Here is a 19,637-nt window from a genome sequence, read left to right on the forward strand (position 1 = left end):
CCACCCATCCACCATCAACCCAACCATCCATCCATCCATCCATCCATCCATCCATCCACTCATCAATCAACATACCCATCCATCAACCCATCCATCTATCCATCCATCCACCTATCCACTCACCCACCCACCCATCCACCATCAACCCATCCATCCATCTACTCATCAACTCAACCATCCATCCATCAACCCATCCATCTATCCATCCATCCACCTATCCACTCACCCACCCACCCATTTACCCATCAACCCACTCATCCATATCCACTAATCCATCCACCTATCCATCTATCCATTTATCTATCCATCCACCCAACCCATCCACCCATCTATCCACCCATTTATGCATTCCTTCACGATCCATCCATCCATCCATCCATTTATATATCCATCCACCCACTCACCCATTATCAATCTATCTGTCTGATCTGTCTGTCTGATCTGTCTGTCTGTCTCTCTGTCTGTCTCTGTCTGTCTGCCTACCCATCTATCTTATCTGTTTTTGAGCAATTTGAGTTTTCGGAGACATCATGACATTTCATTCCATAAATTTCACCGTGTATCTCCTAAGAACAAGACATTCTCCACAAAACCATCATACAAATGATGCCAACATTTGCTTCCATTAAGAAAAAAGTCTCCACTTGGTGTCCGTATATAGTTAGCCCTCTCTTGCACTTGTCATTGTCCCCTTTTCCCCTTTTTAACTAAGAGAGAACAGAGCTCATGCCCAAAGCTCTCCACAGACAATGATATCCATGCAGAAGGTAATGGCATTATTTCCTTTTTATTGTATTTGGTTTTACAGTTGCCATCTCTTTGTGTTAAGTGGTACCAGCTTTCCATTTTGAGTATTTGAGGTCCTAAGAAGTATGCCAATTTAAAGTTGCTAAGTAAATAATAGTACAGGTGGTTCAAGTATGTGGCAGAGGGGTCATGAATTTAGTGGACACTGAGTTATGCAAATGGACTTGATGCGGCTCTCCTTGTTTTAATAAGGAATGACATTTGTTTCTCTTTTTTTTTTTTTTTTTGAGACAGAGTCTTGCTCTGTCACCCAGGTTGTAGTGCAGTGTTGCGATGTTGCCTCACTGCAACCTCCATCTCCTGGGTTCAAGCAATTTTCCTGCCTCAGCCTTCCAAGTAGCTGGGATTACAGGCATGTGCCATCGTGCCTGGCTAATTTTTGTATTTTTAGTAGAGGTGGGGTTTTCACCATGTTGGCCAGGCTGGTCTCAAACTCCTGACCTGAAGTGATCCACCCACCTCGGCCTCCCAAAGTGCTGGGATTACAGGCATGAGCCACCGTTCTCGCCCAAGAATAACATTTTTAGAGGAGAAATATTCAGGTTTTGCCTGCTGTTCTTTGACACACTTCTTGGTCAGCTTAAGTCAGCCCAGGCTACTTAACCACAAACCGGCTGCCATGATCTATGTATGGTGATGATGGCTGGATAGGCAGGACTTCCCCAGGGGTCTTTAAGGGAGAGAAGACGCCCTGCTGGGTGTTGTAAAGCATGTAGGAGTTTAATCACTGTATTAGCAACTCCTGTCTGTACCGATAGCCTCCAGGATTCACATGGCCCTTCTTCTTGTCCTACAGTTTGAAGAGCTTCCTCCACTTACCACAGCCACACTGGGAGCCCTGATCCCCAAGGTATGTAAGGTGGGCAGGTCCCATTGCCTTCAGCCTCATTCTCTATCTTGTTGTTTGAGAAACTGGATTGGAAGGGAAGATGCTCAGAGCTGGGGTGGGGTGCTCTCCCCCGAACCCCTGCTTGCGAGTGCAGTGACAGGACAAGGGCTTGCAGGCTAGACCCCCATGGGTGGGGGTGGGGGAAGACACAGAGGGTTGAGGTGGAAAGACCCTGAATTCTATGGGTGGTCCAGCCTGCATAGGCCTAATCCTAGCCTGGCCATTTCTCTTGCTGTGTGACTTTGGGGAAGAGTCTTAACATCTCTGAGCCTTAGCTTCCTCATCTGTCAGAAAAGGCTGCTGATACCTATTCCATAGGTTATCATAGGAAGGTAAATGAGATGATGTGTGTAAAGGTGTCAACACGGGCCAGGCACACTTGGGTGCACAGTAGCCTAGAGGGAAGAGCCAGGCCTTTGGAACAGACAGACATGACTCAGCACATCCCAGTCGTATGACCTTAGGCGCACAATTCCTCTCTCTGAGCCTCAGTTTTCTTATCTGGAAAACGGGGTAACCATCCTCACTTCAGAGGGTGGCTGTGGACCTGGAGTCTGCACCAAGGCAAGGAGCAGGCATTTGATCAACATGAACTATTATTACTGTTGTTAATAATTACACATTATTTCTTTTTTTAAAAAAGCAAGTGTGCTTTTGTCCAATTAGTGACCATATAGAGTTGGAACAAAGGCCTTTCCCACCCCAGTTCTGGTCCCATGTCTGGTTCTGGGCCTATTACTTTGCACCTGGAAGCAAAGGGCTCTGTACCTAGTAAGTGTTACGCAGGTGCGAATGATGGCTGCAATCTATAGCCATTTTAGACGTTTTTCACCTCTTTTCTGCCTGCCTTGTTTAGTACTGGGTGGAATTCAAAGGCTCTAGGGGGAGAACAAGCTCAACACGTGGTCACTATTGCCCTCATGTGGCTGCAAATTGAACACCGGAAGCATCATTCTCTAAGGTGGTAACAGTGGCAGCTCCAGCGAGCAGGTGGACCCCTCAATCGACTGGACTTTTATTTACTGGGTCACTTTCTATGTGCACTACACTTTACAGCTTATGCAATTGTTTTTTAGAGTCTACTTTTTCTTTCTTTTTTTGAGACAGAGTCTTGCTGCGTTGCCTAGGCTGGAGTGCAGTGGCACAATCTCAGCTCACTGCAAACTCTGCCTCCTTGGTTCAAGCAATTCCCCTGACTCAGCCTCCTGAGTAGCTGGGACTACAGGCATGCGCCACCATGCCTGGCTAATTTTGTATTTTGGGTAGAGATGGGATTTCGCCATGTTGGTCAGGCTGGTCTCGAACTCCTGACCTCAAGTGATCCGCCTACCTCGGCCTCCCAAAGTGCTGGGAGTACAGGCATGAGCCACAGCGCCCAGTCAGAATATACTTTTTCAATTGGTTCTGATCATTCCCTCTATCCACAGGACCAGAGACGAGGAGCACACCATTTACAGATGGGGAAACAGAGGCTCAGAGAGGTCACATAATGAGGCAGTAGCAGAGCTGGGGTAGAATAGGGACTCAGTCCTCAGTGGCGCTGGGACTGCAGCAGGGGGGATTCAGGCTGGACACAGCAATGTGTCCTGGAGACCCGGGCTGCACGGAGTCACCAGGGGAGGGGACATCTTTCTATTTCTTTTGAAAGTAATATTGTGGTTTTGCCCATTTCGCTATGGTCTGTTAACATATTTAAGAAGTATATTCCTTAAAGGATGTATTTTTGGTAAGTCAATCATTTGATAAACATGGCAAACTGCCATTTTATGAATTGTCCCTTTAGTAAATTAGCTTTCAGGGAATCAAACTGCAGCAAACAAGCTCAAGTCCCTCCAGCAATCTGGGCCCGGGGGCAGCCTGTGCCTTTCCTGGGACCTCCCTGTGGGATTCCCCAGGCGTGGACTTCTCATTTCAGGAACAGTGTTCAGAGGCATTGGGAGGCTCTGGGCTCTGAGCCCACAGACATGCACTGGAATCTTAACTTTCCTCCTGGCCGTGGACAATTTCCCTGGCATTCCCCTCTGAGGCCCTGTTTTCTCATCTGTAATGTGGAGGAAAAAAAATACCCCATGGGTTGTTGTAATGACTGAATGAAATTAAGACTGTCTATTCAGCACCTGGCCAGCATCTCTGGGAGACCCCATTTCACTCAGTACCAAGTTTTGAGCATTTCCAGGTGTCAGGCATTAAGCCTGAATTTCGCCGGCATGATCACAGTTACTTCTCATAGTAACCCCATGTGCAAGGCTTGGAGAGGGCAGCCCCTTGCCCAGTTTTCACAGTGGGTCAGTGGCTTTGCCTGTGGTTTGTTGGACTCAAGCAACATGAGACCCCGGTGCTCTGTGTTTAGAGGCTGGCTGATAACCCCCTGGGTACCTCCTATGCTAAGGGCCCCACCCACCTGGCCTGGTGCCTGCCCACAGGTGTTCCAGCAGTACCCCGAGTCCTGCCCACTTATCATCAGGATCCAGGTGCTGAACCCACCATCTGTGACGCTGCAGAAGGATAAGGCGCTGGTGAAGGTGTTGGCCACTGCTGAGGTCACGGTCTCCCAGCCCAACGACCTGGAGACTACCATCTGCCTCATTGATGTGGTGAGTGTCTGGAGGTACTGGTGGCCCCCAGCTGGGCCTCAAGACAGAGCCACATGGTCTCCTGGAGCCCAAAGACCCCTTCAAATCCCCTCAATCCCCACCATCATGACTATGGGCCCAACTTTGGGGCCAGAGGCTCTAACCCAAATCTAGCCTTTACCACTTCCAGCTACATGACTTTGGACAAGTCACTCCCTATCTCTAGACTAGAATCTTAACTCTCTTGCTGGCCTTGCACAATTTGCTTGGCGTTTCCCTCTAAGCCCCAGTTTTCTCATCTGTAACATGGAGAAAAAATACCACATGGGGTTGTCATGATGATTGAATGAAATTAAGACTGATTTTCTCCTCTATCACAGGGGGATGGCAGTAGGGCATTAGTAAGATGCTCAGAGAAGTGCCTGACATACCATAAAGGCTGCCAAAGTGTTAGCTGATATTATTCTCACAGGTTGTATATACCCAATGTGTGGCCAAGCCAGTCTTGGTCATTCATTCAGCAATATTTATTGAGCACCTACTATGTGTTATGCTTTCTACTTGACGCTGGGGAAAGGGGAAACGAGACAGATGGTGCCTGCTCTCTTGTACCTGGTACCTAGCAGGGGACAGATACAAATACAACAATTTTCACAATTATTTCATAGAAAGGAATCCTCTTAAAATGTGAACCATGGCCAGGCATGGTGGCTCACACCTGAGAACCCAGATCTTTGAGAGGCTGAGGTGGGTGGATCACTTGAGGCCAGGATTTCAAGACCAGCCTTGTCAACATGGTGAAACTCTGTCTCTACTAAAAATACAAAAATCAGCCGGATGTGGTGGCACACAACTGTAGTCCCAGCTACTCTGGAGGCTGGGGCACGAGAATCGCTTGAACCCGGGAGGCGGAGGCTGCAGTGAGCCGAGATCGCACCACTGCACCCCAGCCTGGGCGACAGAGCAAAACTCCATCTCAAACAAACAAAAAAAGTGAACCATGTTTCTCCTCTGCTTTCCTTCAATTCTGAAATAAAAGCCCATCTCCTGACAATGGCCCACAAAGTCCTCATGACCATCCCCTCATCACCTCTGAGCTCCTCATTGTTCCTCCAACATGTCAGGCACTGTCTGACCTCAGGGCCTTTGCACATGCTGTTCCCTCTGCCTGGGATGCTTTTCCCCCAGATATCTGCATAGTTACTCCCTTACTTCCTTTTTTTGTTTTTTTTTGTTTGTTTGTTTTTTGAGATGGAGTCTTACTCTGTGGTGAGATCCTAGGCTATGGTCTAGCTTAGGGCCCAGCACATAGCAGATGCTCAGTAAACATTGGTCAGAGGAATGTGTTAAGCTGTGTTAAATGCCATTTCCCCCTCCATGATTAAGGCTTCAGGCTTTGGACTCAGACACTTGGGACTCTGATCCCACCTGCTGTCTTCCTGCTAGTCCCTCCTACTCCCAGAGGTCGAGACCAAATGAGCCACTTCTAGTTGGGAATCAGGTGCTCTAGGCTGGAGCATGCCAAGCCACAGAGTGTGGGGGTTCTTGTGTGGGCCTTATAAGATGATAGGTTAAAGGGTTGATTCTAGCCCACGAGTGGGAATGGCTGTCCCAATCTGTCCTCCATCAATCAGCCTCTACGGTGTGGAGATTTTCCATCAGCAACTCAGAGGTTTGTGTGAGCCAGCCCAGCACCCTGCAGTGACTCCTGCTGTCCCAGGGATGCAGCCCGGACTCCTCCCCAGGGCACAGCTCTGCCTGGCTTGGCCCCTTTTCACTGCAGCCTCATGAACCCTTTTACCTCCTTGCTCTCTGGCCTCCTCTCTACCTCTCTAATGCCAACCTCTTCCCTGCCTCCGGGCCTTTGCCCATGCCCTCCCCAATGCCTGGATTACTCTCCCACCCTCTTTTCATCTGGCCAAGTCCTACATACCCTTCAGTCCTCAGTCCAAACATCATTTCCCACACTAGCTTACACCCCTGCCACGTGCACCCAGAGCCCCCAGTTCTTCATCAGGCCAATCATCGTGGTCATTGTTATCTACTAACATCACCTGAATTTGTCGGGAGCTCACTGTTTTTTCATAAAGCCAACTTTTAAATTCAATTTATTTTGGGTGGGAGGCAGGGAAGGAAAAAGTGATTTTCCTACAAAAAGGCCTCTACTTGGAGAGAGAGAGAGATGAGCCTGGGCCTTGTATATCCTCTCCTGGGGTATGGAACAATTATGATTGGCAGTCGTGATGCCCAATCTCATCATCTAAAGCAAGTTTCATAGGCTACAAGCCACTCCCCACCCACTCCGAGGCATTGCAGAGACAGCCGGTAAGCACCCCCTATAAATCATGGGGATCCTGTGACAGTTGCCTTACTGAGAAGTGTTCACTCAGCCCTTACTGTGACTCACGTGCAAATGATAGTTAATGTTGGCAACTTATTATTCCGAACTCCTTCCCTTAAGAGGGGGTGCAAATCCATTACATGGTGAGTGTTAACCAGAAGTCTCATGCTTATAAAAGGAGGTCTGACCCAGGCCTCGGGGAACAATCTGCCACCATGCTCAGGGTTAATGAAGCCCTAGCTAGCACAGGGCACACAATGAGCCCTTGGCAAGCACTGGCCAAGACATGATGGCAGTGACGTCTTTCTCCTTTCCTTTCCCTCCAGGACACAGAACTCTTGGCCTCATTTTCCATAGAAGGAGATAAGCTCATGATTGACGCCAAGCTGGACAAGTAAGGGGCTGTGCTGCCTTGGGGTCCTGATGGTGCTGGTGCTGCTCATGGAGGAGCCACCAGGGAGCGGGTAGAGGTCTCCTGTGTGGCCATCAGGGCTGCATAAACCCAAGGGGCTGCAAAGGTGACGATGGCTCATGCCTGCCAAGACCACTGTCACAAGCCAGGCAAGGTGGGTGAAGCCATGAACTTAGAAAGAATCTACTGCCAAAATCAACAGTCAGTAATAATAATGATGCTGGGGGGTGAGCACAGTAGCTCATGCCTGTAGTCTCAGTGCTTTGGGAGGCCGAGGCTGGAGGACTGATTGAGGCCAGGAGTTTGAGACCAGACTGAGAAACATAGCAAGACACCATCTCTACAAAAATAGAAAAATTAGCTGGGCATAGGTGTACACCTGTAGTCCTAGAAAAAATTAGCTGGGCTTGGTATCATATGCCTGTAATCCCAGCTACTCAGGAGGCTGAGGCAGGAGCTCAGGAGCTTGAGGTTGTGGTGAGCTATGAATGTGCCACTGCACTCCAGCCTGGGCAACAGAGCGAGACCCTGTCTCTAAGTAACAATGATGATGATGATGAGGAGGACGAGGAGGAGGAGGATGCTGGTGATGATGATGTACCAGGCTCTGCTCTATGTACTTGAAGTGTACGTATTATCTTGTTTCTCCCCTCCAATGGTCCCAGTGGAAGTCAGGGCTATTATTCTCCCTTTGTAGGGAGAAAACTGGGGCTGGAAACAGTGGATTTACTTACCCAGGGCCACCCAGCAAGTACATAGAGGGGCTGTGAGCCAACCCAGGTTCGTGTGACCTGCTGCATTGGATGGGTACAATCATGCGCTTTGGAGCCAAGCAATATGGGTTCAAATCCTGATGTGACCACTGACTGTGTGATATTGGCCAACCAACTTCACTCTGAGCTTCAATTTTCTTATCTGAAAATGGGGATAATAGTCACTACCTCATAAGATTCATAAAAAGAATAATTATTATTCATTGGATGCTTTCTGTATGCCAGGTATTTGGCTAAGTCCTAGGTGTGTCTTCATTTAATTCTTTCTTTTTCTTTTCTTTCGAGCCAGGAGCTCGCTCTTTCGCCCAGGCTAGAGTGCAGTCACGGCTCACTGCAGCCTTGACCTCCCCAGCTCAAGTGATCCTCCTACCTCAGCCTCCCAAGTAGCTGAGATTATAGGCATGCACCACCACGCCTGACTAATTTTTGTATTTCTAGTAGAGACGGGGTTTCGCCATGTTGGCCAGCCTGGTCTTGAACTCCTGGGCTCAAGTGATCTGCCCGCCTCAGCCTCCCAAAGTTCTGGGATTACGGGCATGAGCCACTGCACCCGGCCTTCCTTTAATTCTTGATATCAGCCTATGGAAATAAGTACTATCATTATTTCCATTTCAAGATTAAATGAGGTCATATGTAAAATTTTTAGCACGTGACTAGATCATTGTAAGCTTTTCTTTTACAACCAATATTTCTTAAGCCCACCAATGGCAGTTACTCATGATTAATATAGTGCACATCAGAGACATCCAGGAGTTCCCAAGGAGACAAGATTCAGCCTGCGGCCTGGATAAGGAGTAGGGGCCAGCTGGGCAAGAGCTGGGGGTTTCCTGCAGGGAGAGCAGCATAGGCAAGCTTCGCAGAGAGGAAAAGGTCACGGATACTGTGGGGTGCGGTGCCTGAGGGGGAGACAGGCTGGATAAGGAAGTCAGGAAGAAAGAAAACATGTCCCAAGCGGAGAGTCTTGTTTCCTTAGAAAGTGCCTTTATTTCCCTCCTGCTGGACACCGAGCTGATGCTTCTGAACAGCCCCGAACGATTTCCGCCCCACGGGCAAGCCCAGTCTGGCCTCTCTTGGGTAGGACTGTCAGCTGCATTGAGATTCAGGTGCAGCAAGACAGAGGCCCTTATAGAGCAGAGCGAGACCTCAAATCCCGGCCTCAGCCTCCCATCTCAGAACAGCACAACAGCGAGAGTGCAGGTTCAGGGTGCGAGGCCTGGGCTACCCCTCCCTGGCTCTGTGGCTGCAGTGAATTACCCTGGAGCCTCAGCCTCCTGCTCCACCGGATGGCTGGAAGGATTACACGAGGTGATGGTGATCACTCATGCATGTATGGCAGAGGCTCTGGAGCAGCGCTTTACGGTAATACCCCCTTTAGTCCTAGCAGCCACCCACTTTGCAGATGAAGAAACTGAGGCATAGGAAGGTAAAGTACTTTGACTAAGGCAAAGCTATTATTTGAGCCTTCTCCGTGTGGTGCATGAAGCCCTTAGCATGGTGTCTGATGTGTGGTTAGCACTCAGCATGTGAGAACCAGCACTGTTCTTATTAAATCCCTGCAGATGGAGAGTGATCGTGAGGATAGTGGAGGGGCTTCTCACAATTTGTTGCAATGCAAGAGCCTTATGATTTTCAGGCAATCCCTGCTTCTCACAGGCTGTTTTCTTCATCTACAGGACCAGCCTCAACCTCAGAACCTCAAACGTCGGCAACTTTGACGTAAGTACGCCGCTCAGTTCCCAGGGCAAGATCTTCTGGGAAGGAGCCCGGGACGGGTCTTCCAGGAATGGTGTTCCCGTGAGGCTGGCTGGGCATGGGGAGTTTGTGAATTCCAAAGTGTTCCCGTCAACACTATCAGCCCTCATTTTGCAGATGGACAGATGTAGAAACTGAGGCCCACAAGGCAATTGAGGGGCAGCGGACAGACTTGCAGCTCCTTCTATTCTGCCTCGGGTGCTGTCCCATGTTAACTGGCTGCCCCATGGGGGACACTTGGCCCAAATTGCTCCATTTCAGGGTGAGGAGGCACGGGGGCAGCCTTGTCCTATAGGACCCCTTTCCTCCTGGAGTTAGGAGCCCACTGACTCCTGTGTGACCTTGAGCGATATCAACTCACTCTGAGCCTCAGTTTCCCCATCTGTAAAATGAATACAATTTGAGTTCATTTCTAACCTCCCTTCTTGCCCCTGGGTTGTGGAATTCTGCTTTTCCAAGGGTCCAGGAATCTGAGATGCTCACATTCTAGCGTTGGGTCCTGTTTTATCTCTTTGTTCACTCTTGGGTGCCCCACCCCCACCTAAGGCTTCAGAAACACTCCTTCGTCCCCACCCCCCACCTCCGCTTTTTATAAATTGACAACTAAGCATCTGCTAGCTTTCTGGGATAAGCTTGGATGAGATTTCCACATGTGCAGAAAAAGTCAAACCCATTCATTGTGTTGCTTATTTTATAGCTTTTCTAACCCCAAAAGCTGCAGCCTGTGAAGCTGATCTTGTCAGCTTCATTTTATAGGGAGAAACTGCCCAAGGCTTCCTAGCTGGTTGGGACAGAGTTGGGACTAGAACTGAAATCTCTGGACTCCAAGTGAAGAAAGGGGCTGACAGTGTAAAATTAATGAATATGAAGCTATCGAGATGGGCCCTAGGCACTGAATAATGCTTTTTTTCTCTTTTAATGAGGTTTTCTCATTTAATCCTTACCACCTTGTTATGATTTGGGTATTATTATTACACCCATTCTTCCAAATAAGGAAGGTAAGCTCAAGTGACTTGCCCAAGGCAACAGAGCTAGGAAGAGGCACTGCCGGAAAGTGAGTCCCTGCCCTCACCCTCTGCAGACTGGAACATCAGGCATGTTACATATAGGCGCTTATGTCTGATTTTTATAACCACCCTATGAGGCAAGCGTTACTCACTCCTGTTTTCAGATGTGGAAACCAAGGCTTAGAGAAGTTAAGGGAGATAACATAAGAAAAGGCTCAAGGCCAGGAGTTTTACATGAACTACCCACCATCCTCACCGCATCCTTGCAAACTCAGCTCACTGACCCACTTTACAGCTGAGGAAGTGGAGGGTTAGAGAGGTGAAGGAGCCTGCCCAGAGGCCCACGGAGGCTGAGCTGGGATGGGAACCTGGGGTGTTGGCTCCAGGGCCATTGGGCCTTCTGTGATGCCATGACGGTGCCATCGGGGCCAGGCCACCCTGAAACCTGTGCTCTGTGCCTCCCAGGGGAGGAACTAGGCCTCCCCCAATCCCTGCTTCATATGGGCCTTGGACCACTGCCCATGCTGGGCCTCAGTCTGCCCAACTGCACAATGTGCAAGTGGATGGGGGGCACCTTAAGGCTGCCGGTGAGAAATTCTGGGGTCCCAGGGGTTCTGACTGCCAGAACCTAGACTCTCCCAGAGCAGCTCTGTGTCTCCACCTTGAGCCAGGGGAGCAGACCCAAGGAGCCCTCTGGAGCTGAGCAAACCCCCTGCCCGGGCTCAGTCCTCCTTCTTCCTCTGCAGATTGGCCTCATGGAGGTGCTGGTGGAGAAGATTTTTGACCTGGCATTCATGCCCGCAATGAACGGTGAGAGCGGGTGCCTGTACCTCTCTGGGAGCTTGTGGCTTGGGTACTGGGGGATACTGGCTTGTTGGGCATTCTGGCTGTGCATCTATCCTACCTCAATAGCATTTCTGAGCACTTCCTTTGAAGCATGTTGATGAAAGCCTCCAAATCCAAATGTGGCCCCCAAAGTTCCAGCACCTTCCTTATTTGCTTCTTTCTTGTTTGGCTGATTGTTTTATTTTTCTGATTATCTATGAAAATTTCAATAATGTATGAACATTGTATGTGTGCGAATTTTAGAAAATATAAAACAATTAAAAAAAAACTCACCTCGCAGAGGCAATGAATCTCAACATCTGAGTATATTTCCTTCTAAACTCTTTTTTCTCCGTTTTTTCCCCATATGATTGAGATATTTCCTGACTCATATTTAAACATGTATTTATTTTTAATTATACAGGAACTACAGGAATACATTCTTATTGTGAAAAGTTCCATTGGCGCAGATAAAGCTAAAGTTGCTCTTACCGACATCCCCAGCCTCCTTCCTAGCCCAGAATCTGCCCCCCTAGGCAGCCACATCAAGTTAGGAGGTTTTCTTGCCCGATTTTATCAACAGAGTAGACTGAGCTTGCTTTGCTCTCTGTGGCGTCTCAGGAATGTTACTGGGAAGGCTGCTTGTTGAACTGTGGGGGTCATCAGCTACTCACACTCTGGGACTGGGAACTTCTGCCCAAGCCCTCAGGCCACTGGGCCCCAGACTCTCTCCTACTCCTGCTTCCTGGATGAGAAGACGAGGGCTGGCACGTCCCAGCCGATGTCATCAGCTACACCAGAGGGGGTTCTTTTGGAGCCATTTTGATGTCAAACAAACCCTTGTTCCGGGCCCTGTGGCCAGAGGAAGCTGAGTCTCACTGGTGGGGAAAATGGTGGTTCCTCTGTGAGAGGATGGGGTCAGGTGCTGGGCTGGGCTGACCTGGGAGGGAAGAGATGGAGCCTCTTGCCTGGCTTAATCACTAAGAGTGGTGTGAACCTGGGGGCGAGTCTTTTAATCATACTGAAGTGCAATTCACCATTTTCAAAATGAGAGCTTGGACTAGGTCCATAGTCCCCAAAGTGAGCTCCGTAAAGCAGTCCCACAAAATACCCTGCAAAAAGCGTTCCATGGCCGAGCAAGTTTGGGAAGTGCTGAAGATACTCCTGCAGGGTAGATTCACAATGTCCTTAGCTTTTTGAAAAGTCCTTCTGGAATAGTGAAGTCTGTTAAATTTCACTTAATTTACTTCCCCCATCCACTCTTTCCTACCCCATTTCTTTTTCTCTCTTCCTGTTCTCTTTCTAGAACAGTAATTAGCAGGTTTACTTAGGCTCTGACAATCTGAAAACAAACAGCACATCCCATGGCAGAGTCAATGGTTGGGGCTCCACGTGCACTTTCCATTACTTCACTCGGCAAACATTTGCCATCTCCTCTATGACCGGGCAAAGGGCTGGGTGATGCTGGGGACACAGTTCTTTTCTTTCTTTCTTTCTTTTTCTTTCTTTCTTTGTTTCTTTCTTTCTTTCTTTTTTTTTTTTTAGATGGAATCTCACTCTGTGGCCCAGGCTAGAGTGCAGTGGCACAATCTCGGCTCACTGCAACCTCTGCCTCCCGGGTTCAAGAGACTCTCCTGCCTCAGCCTCCCAAGTAGCTGGGATTACAGCTGTGCACCACCACGCCCAGCTAATTTTTGTATTTTTAGTGGAGATGGGTTTTTGCCACGTTGGCCAGGCTGGTCTCAAACTCCTGACCTCAAGTGATCCATCCACCTTGGCCTCCCAAGGGGACACAGTTCTTGCCTTCAAGGAACTCACAATGTGGTGGGAGTGACAGATACAGAAACAGATAATTAATATTTTACGGTTTCTCTAACAGAGCAGTTCGGAGGTGGGATGGGGGTGCTGCAGGAGCCTAGGTCGTTTGGGGTCCAGAAAGCCTCGCAGAGGAGGTAACATCTGAATAGTCTCAGAGAGAGTTCAGAACTCACCAGGGATGCTAGGGTGAGAGAATGTGCACCAGGCAGGAGAGACTGCACGGACAAAGGCCTAGAGGCATAAAAGAAATTGCCAGGGCCAAGAGCAGTAGCTCACGCCTGTAATCCCAACACTTTGGGAGGCCGAGGTGGGTGGATCAATAGGTCAGGAGTTCAAGACCAGTGTGACCAATATGGTGAAACCCCATCTCTACTAAAAACACAAAAATTAGCCGGGCGTGGTGGCGCACACCTGTAGTCCAAGCTACTCAGGAGGCTGAGGCAGGAAAATCATTTGAACCCAGGAAGTGGATGTTGCAGTGAGCTGAGATCATGCCACTGCACTCCAGCTGGGGCAACAGAGCAAGACTCAGTCAAAAAAAAAAAAAAAAATGAAAGAAAGAAGGAAGGAAGGAAAGAAAGAAAGAAGAGAGGAGAGGAGAGGAGAGAAGAGAAGAGAAGGGAAGAGAAAAGAGAAAAAAGAAAAGAAAAAGAAAAAGAAATTGCCAGGCGTGGGCACCATGACTCACACCTGTAATGTCAGCACTTTGGGAGGCCAAGGTGGGGGCAGATCATCTGAGGTCAGGAGTTCAAGATCAGCCTGGCCAACATAGTGAAACCCTGTCTCTACTAAAACAAAAAACAAAACAAACAAAAAACAAAACAAACAAACAAACAAAAAAAGCAAAAATTAGGCATGTTGGCGTGTGCCTATAATCCCAGCTACTTGAGAGGCTGAGACAGGAGAATCGCTTGAACCTGGGAGGTGGAGCTTGCAGTGAGCTGAGATTGTGCCACTGCACTGCAGCCTGGGCAACAGAGCAAGACTCTGTCTCAAAAAAAGAAAAAAGAAATTGCCAATCTTCTTACAAATACTGCCGGCTTCTGGTGAGACCAACACCTCTTGGACCACTGACCATGTCTGACTGTGTTTTATTTTACAGCTGTGCTGGGTTCTGGCGTCCCTCTCCCCAAAATCCTCAACATCAGTTTTAGCAATGCAGACATTGACGTGTTGGAGGTAAGAGGAGATCGAGCTCCATTCTGCTTTTCCTCCCTGCCCTTTGCTTGTCACCTTTGACCACTGCATTCAGGCCAGGAACTTGGAAGAGGAAGAGAAGAGGAGGGAAGGGGAGGAAACAGGGTCCTCTTCCTTCCAAGTATGGGGCTGAGGGAACAAGGAACAGAGCCGTTAAGGATCCTTAAAGACACTCTCCCATTCACAGTCTCATTTAGCCCTCACCACAGGTGTCATTGTTGCCATCTTAGAGATGTGAGAACTGAGGCTCACAGCAGAAAGGGGCTTGCCCAAAATGGAATGTGGTATAGTTCATTGGAGCAACTTTTATTGAGCACCTACTGTGTGTCAGGCACTGTGCAGTGGCCTGGGGATCCAGCAGTGAACAAGGACAACCCCGGTCCTTGCAAAGCTCTCTCAGCCCAATGGGGAGATGGCCTTTTGGTAAATATTCCCGAAGTAATTGGCTAATTATAATCATGGCAGGTGCTTTGAAGTTCACATGCAGGGGCTCTTGTTTCCACTATAAAAACCACCTGTGCTCAATATCTGAAATTTGGAAAACATGGAAAAGATTAAACAAACATGTATGCATCCATATATATGTGTGTGTATATATATACATACATATATACAATCCAGCAATTCCCCCTGAGAACATTTTGCTGCTTTTCATTCCAGTCTTTCTGAAGTTTTATTTTTAAACATGGCTTTGCTCAGGGAATCAGCAGAGCATTGGGGTTAAAGAACGGGGGCTTGGAGCCCAGTGACCCTGGTTCAAATCCTAACTCTGCCAGTTTCCAGCTGGGTAACCTCTCCAAGCCTCCATCGATTTCCTCTATAAAAAGGGGCTAATCATAGCCCTACCCATAGGGCTGCTTTTAGGAGAAAATGGGATTCTATGTGTAACATGCCTTGCACAGGCCTGGCACATAATAAGCACTTCTGGAAGTGTCCACCATTATAAATACCATCACTATAATAAAGGATGCTGCAGTGAACATCTCAATGCATAAACTGTTTCTTGATTCTAGATTTAGTTCCTTGGAACAAATTCCCAGAAATGGAATGAATGGGGCCTTTGCGCCAGATTGACAATTTCCTTGCTGAAGGAAATTGCCCCTCACATTTGCCCCTCATATTCATGACAGGCCCGGACCCAAGGAACAGCCCCCTTCCCACATTCGGGAGTCAGTCAAGGGAGGTGGACAATGACCTTGGATGGGCAGTGTGGGCAGGGGTCAGATGCTGGCTCTGGGACAGTCCCCTGCCCTGGCCCAGTCTCTTGAGATCCTGCAGGACCTCAGCACTGCTTTGAGGCTCAGTTTTCTCATCTGAAAATGGGGAATGATAATGGCCACCTCATACAGTTTGTGGCAAGAAATTAAATGAGATACAGCATTTATTGTAAAATGTAAAATGTTATTATTGTAAAATGTTATTGTTCACTTCAACAAAGGGGTTAGGAAACACGAACAGGATTGGCACAGGTTTATCTTCATCATCATCATCGTCATCATCTCTACTATTCACTGAGATGTTCAGTGCCCCATGCATAGTTTTTCATGGACTTGGCCTTACCACAGCCCTGGTTGATGTTTGCCCTCACTTAGTAGATGAAGGACTTGAGTATCAGAGAGGGTAGGCCACTTGCTCAAGGTCACCCAGCTGGTGAGAATTAGAGTTTCCACCAAAACAATGTGAAGCAGCTCAAACCAATGACTCTCAGTGGGGCTATACTACACCCTCCCTGGCCCCCAGGGCCTTTTTGAAATTGGTAGAGATGAATTTTTCTTTCCTGAATGTGTGCATATTTTCATATCAAAATACATATTATTTTATTATAAATGACTTACCTTTTCTTTCTCCTTTATATTCTGGTAAGGGAATTATACTGGTTTTTGAAATACAGGCATACACAGGTTATAGAATCTGTGAACATTATTCCAGAATAATAAGGGAGATAACACAAATGCCTGTAATAAAATGTGTAATGGGTATTGGGTTTGAAAGGTTTAAAGAAAACCTCAGTCCCAGGCTTGACCCTGTAGGCCCCCTGTAAATGGCAGCTGCTATTATTATTATTATTATTATTATTTAGGTCTAGCCATTTATTTTAACTTTTTATTTTGAAATAATTTTAGGCACACAGAAAAGTTGCAAACATAGTACAGACAGTTAGTTCCAGAATACCCTTCTCCCAGCTCCCCCTAATGTTAGCATCTTACATAAACAGAGTACCATGATCAAAACCCAGAAATTAACATTGATACAAAACCGTGAAGAATCTACAGACGTATTCACCAGTTTCCCCTCTATTGCCTTTGGTCTGGTTCAGGGTCCAGTCGAGGATCCCCTCTTGCATTCAGTTGTCACGTCTCTTTAGAGTCCTCCAAGGTGGAACAATTCCTCACCTTTTCCTTGTGTTTCATGACCTTGACATTTCCAATGAGTCTGGCCTATTTTGTGCGATATGCCCTGGATTTGATGGACACTTTTTTCACAATTGGATTGAAGTTTTGTATTTTTGGCAAGAACACCACAGAAGTGACGCAGTCCCCAATGCATCCTTTCAGGGGGTACTGATGTCCATGTGACTTATTCCTGGAGGTGTTCACTTTGAGTGCTTGCTTAAGTGCTTCTTCACTGTAAAATTACTATTTTTCCCTTAGTAGCTAATCAATCTCTTGTGAGGCAGTACCGGGAGACCATGCAAATATCCTGTTTCTCGTTAGACTTTCTCCCACTAATTTTTGCCCTTCAGTGTTCACGGTTTCGTCTGCAACTGTTATGACTGTGGTGTGTGCCTAATGGTGATATTCTGCTTCTCCAATTCCTTTGACATGTGTCAGCTGGAATTCTACCAAGGAAGAGCTGTCCCTTCTCTTCCATTTATTTGTTTATCCATTTAATTATTTATTTCTGTCGATAGGGACTCATGAATTTTTTTTTTTTTGGGTCTATGGGTTGTCCTCTCTTACTTTTATTATTTATTTTGTTGAAGTTTTTTTTTTTTTTTTTTTTTTTGAGAGGGAGTTTTGCTCTTGCCACTCAAGCTGGAGTGCAATGGCATGATCTCGGCTCACTGTAACCTCCACCTCCCGGGTTTAAGTGATTCTTGTGCCTCAGCCTCCCAAGTAGCTGGAATTACAGGTGCATGCCACCATGCCTGGCTAATTTTTGTATTTTTAGTAGAGATAGTTTCACCATGTTGCCCAGGCTGGTCTCGAACTCCTGACCTCAGGTGATCCACCTGCCTCAGCCTCCCAAAGTGTTGGGATTACAGGTGTGAGCCACCACGCCTGGCCAAAGAATTTTTTTAAATTATGAAAACTGGATTTTGGAAGGCTGTGAAGAGGGACTCAGGCCTACTTCTCTTATTTTGGGGAATAAGGGGATGGGAAGTGTCTTGCCCAAGGTCCTCTGCACAGGGCCAGATAATGACATGGCCAGGTGCTCCTCGGGCCTGCATGACCCCTTTATCTCCACTGTTCAGAGTTACTGCTTCCTAGAAACACGACCAGCCAGATCCGTAGGCAGGTGAGTAGCAAGGCTCTAGCCAGAGCCACCCCACCCATCACCGGCTACTCTGTTCTGCCATCCAAGGACCTTTTGGTGCTGAGCGCATGAGTGACAGAGGCAGAGATGCTGCTGCAACTGGAAGAAACTGGAACCAGTCCCAGAGAGGCTCAGCCTGGAAACAGTCCCCTGCCCAGAGTCCCCTCAGCCTCCATGACAGGTCCCTTCCTGGTCCCCCAACCCTCTTCCTCCCTTGCCTCAATCCTGAGAAAGAGTCCAGCCACTACCCCGTTGGCAAACATTCCCTTCCATGGTCAGCCTGCCAGGAGGAGAGGAGTCACCTTGGGGTTGGAGGCCTCTCAGACCCCATCCCGAAAGCAGGTTGAGTATTCCCACTTTCAATAAAAGACTCCACTTTCCCTGCACTTGTGATGAGTTTCCATGAAGGACCCTCCCTCAGGGTCTGGATGGTTTGGGGTTTTTTCTCTCTTTGGCTGCGCCTGGGCACTTGGCAGTTGTAGCTACAGCTGTGGGGAGGATGGTCCGTCTGGGGACAGTGGGGGAAGCAACCTGTCTCTTCATATTAAAACAACCCACAGGATTCTACGGAGAGGGTCCCCTGCCACCAGGATAGCTTCGTACCTCACTACTCTCAACTCTGGCATCAGGAGGTCATTAAAGTGCAGGAGTTTGGAGTAGGGAGGATGAGGTTCAAATCCCAACTCTGTCACTTGGTTGTGTGACTTGATGAGGTCGTTAGCCTTTCTGAATCTCAATTTTCCCATCTGTAAAATGGATAATAGTAATAATTATTATACTCCAAAATGAGTGTGAGGATATTAAATAAGATCAGGTATTTCTGAAGCACTTAACACTGAGGCTGACATGCAGTAGGTGCTCAATATGTGCTCACTGTGGTTAGTAACAGAGTCCACTAATTCCTAAAGTGTGAGCTTGTGGAACCCCTTACCTCTAGTCAGAGGTAAACTGAGGACAAGGAGGGGTCCTTGGCATGTCTCTTGGCCTAGACAGTGCCCAGGGGATCCCTCCTAGGGACAGTGCCACATCTCCCTGTAGAGCCATAGGGCACATTCAGGGCAGTTTAGGAGAGTTATTTGATCCCAGCCTTGAGGGCGTGCAGAAATACTGAAGTCCCTTTTACATAATTAAGGATTTTTTTCCTCCTAGTGATTTCTAAAAAGACTTTTTTTTCATGTCTCTGTTGTTTTCTTTTACTTAAATAGCAGGAATCTAAGCTACTGGGTTGTTGGGTTCAATATTAGATTTCCGGCTTCACCATCCATCCATTCTTGCATTCACTGACTGTCTAGCAATGATTTAGGGACTGGGATTTCTACACTTGACAAGGAACAAAGGGCTTCCTCATGAAGGTTAGGTTCTAGTCCATGAGACAGACTTTAAGTAATTACGGCCTAAGTAAACAATAACAAGTAAATCAATAAACAGAGGCCATTTGAGATTGTCACGGGGGCTATAAAGGGAATAAACAGGGACTCCTACTGGGGAGGGAAGGGGAAAGGAGGTGGCACCATTGAGTGGTCAGGGAAGGCATCTCTGAGGAGGAAACAGGAGGAAACACATCATCAGAGTCCCCTCTGGGGGCCTTCACAGCCCACCACCCTTCCCTCCGCAGCTTCCTGGGTCTAGGTCCCTCCTGGTCTCCTTGATAATGCCCAAACCCTAACCCCTTGGAGGAGGAAGGGTCTCAGAAAGAAGTAGGGTGG

The 19,637-nt window shown here is 47.8% G+C and overlaps 1 protein-coding gene across 1 annotated transcript in view; it reads left to right on the top strand.

Annotated features, from left to right (window-relative positions):
* The window catches only part of BPIFB4 (BPI fold containing family B member 4), a 32,750-nt gene extending 14,433 nt beyond the window's left edge, over positions 1–18,317 (top strand). Inside the window, exons 12-18 of the mRNA XM_054467071.1 lie at positions 1,604–1,657; positions 4,120–4,290; positions 6,937–7,004; positions 9,469–9,511; positions 11,301–11,364; positions 14,300–14,376; positions 17,980–18,317. Of these exons, the coding sequence (XP_054323046.1) occupies positions 1,604–1,657; positions 4,120–4,290; positions 6,937–7,004; positions 9,469–9,511; positions 11,301–11,364; positions 14,300–14,376; positions 17,980–18,003 (501 nt within the window). The 3' untranslated portion in view covers positions 18,004–18,317. The remainder of the gene's footprint in view (positions 1–1,603; positions 1,658–4,119; positions 4,291–6,936; positions 7,005–9,468; positions 9,512–11,300; positions 11,365–14,299; positions 14,377–17,979) is intronic.
* The last annotated feature ends 1,320 nt before the right edge of the window (positions 18,318–19,637 follow it).

This window comes from Pongo pygmaeus, chromosome 21 (genome assembly GCF_028885625.2).
Source record: "Pongo pygmaeus isolate AG05252 chromosome 21, NHGRI_mPonPyg2-v2.0_pri, whole genome shotgun sequence".
Taxonomy (NCBI): Eukaryota; Metazoa; Chordata; class Mammalia; order Primates; family Hominidae; genus Pongo; species Pongo pygmaeus.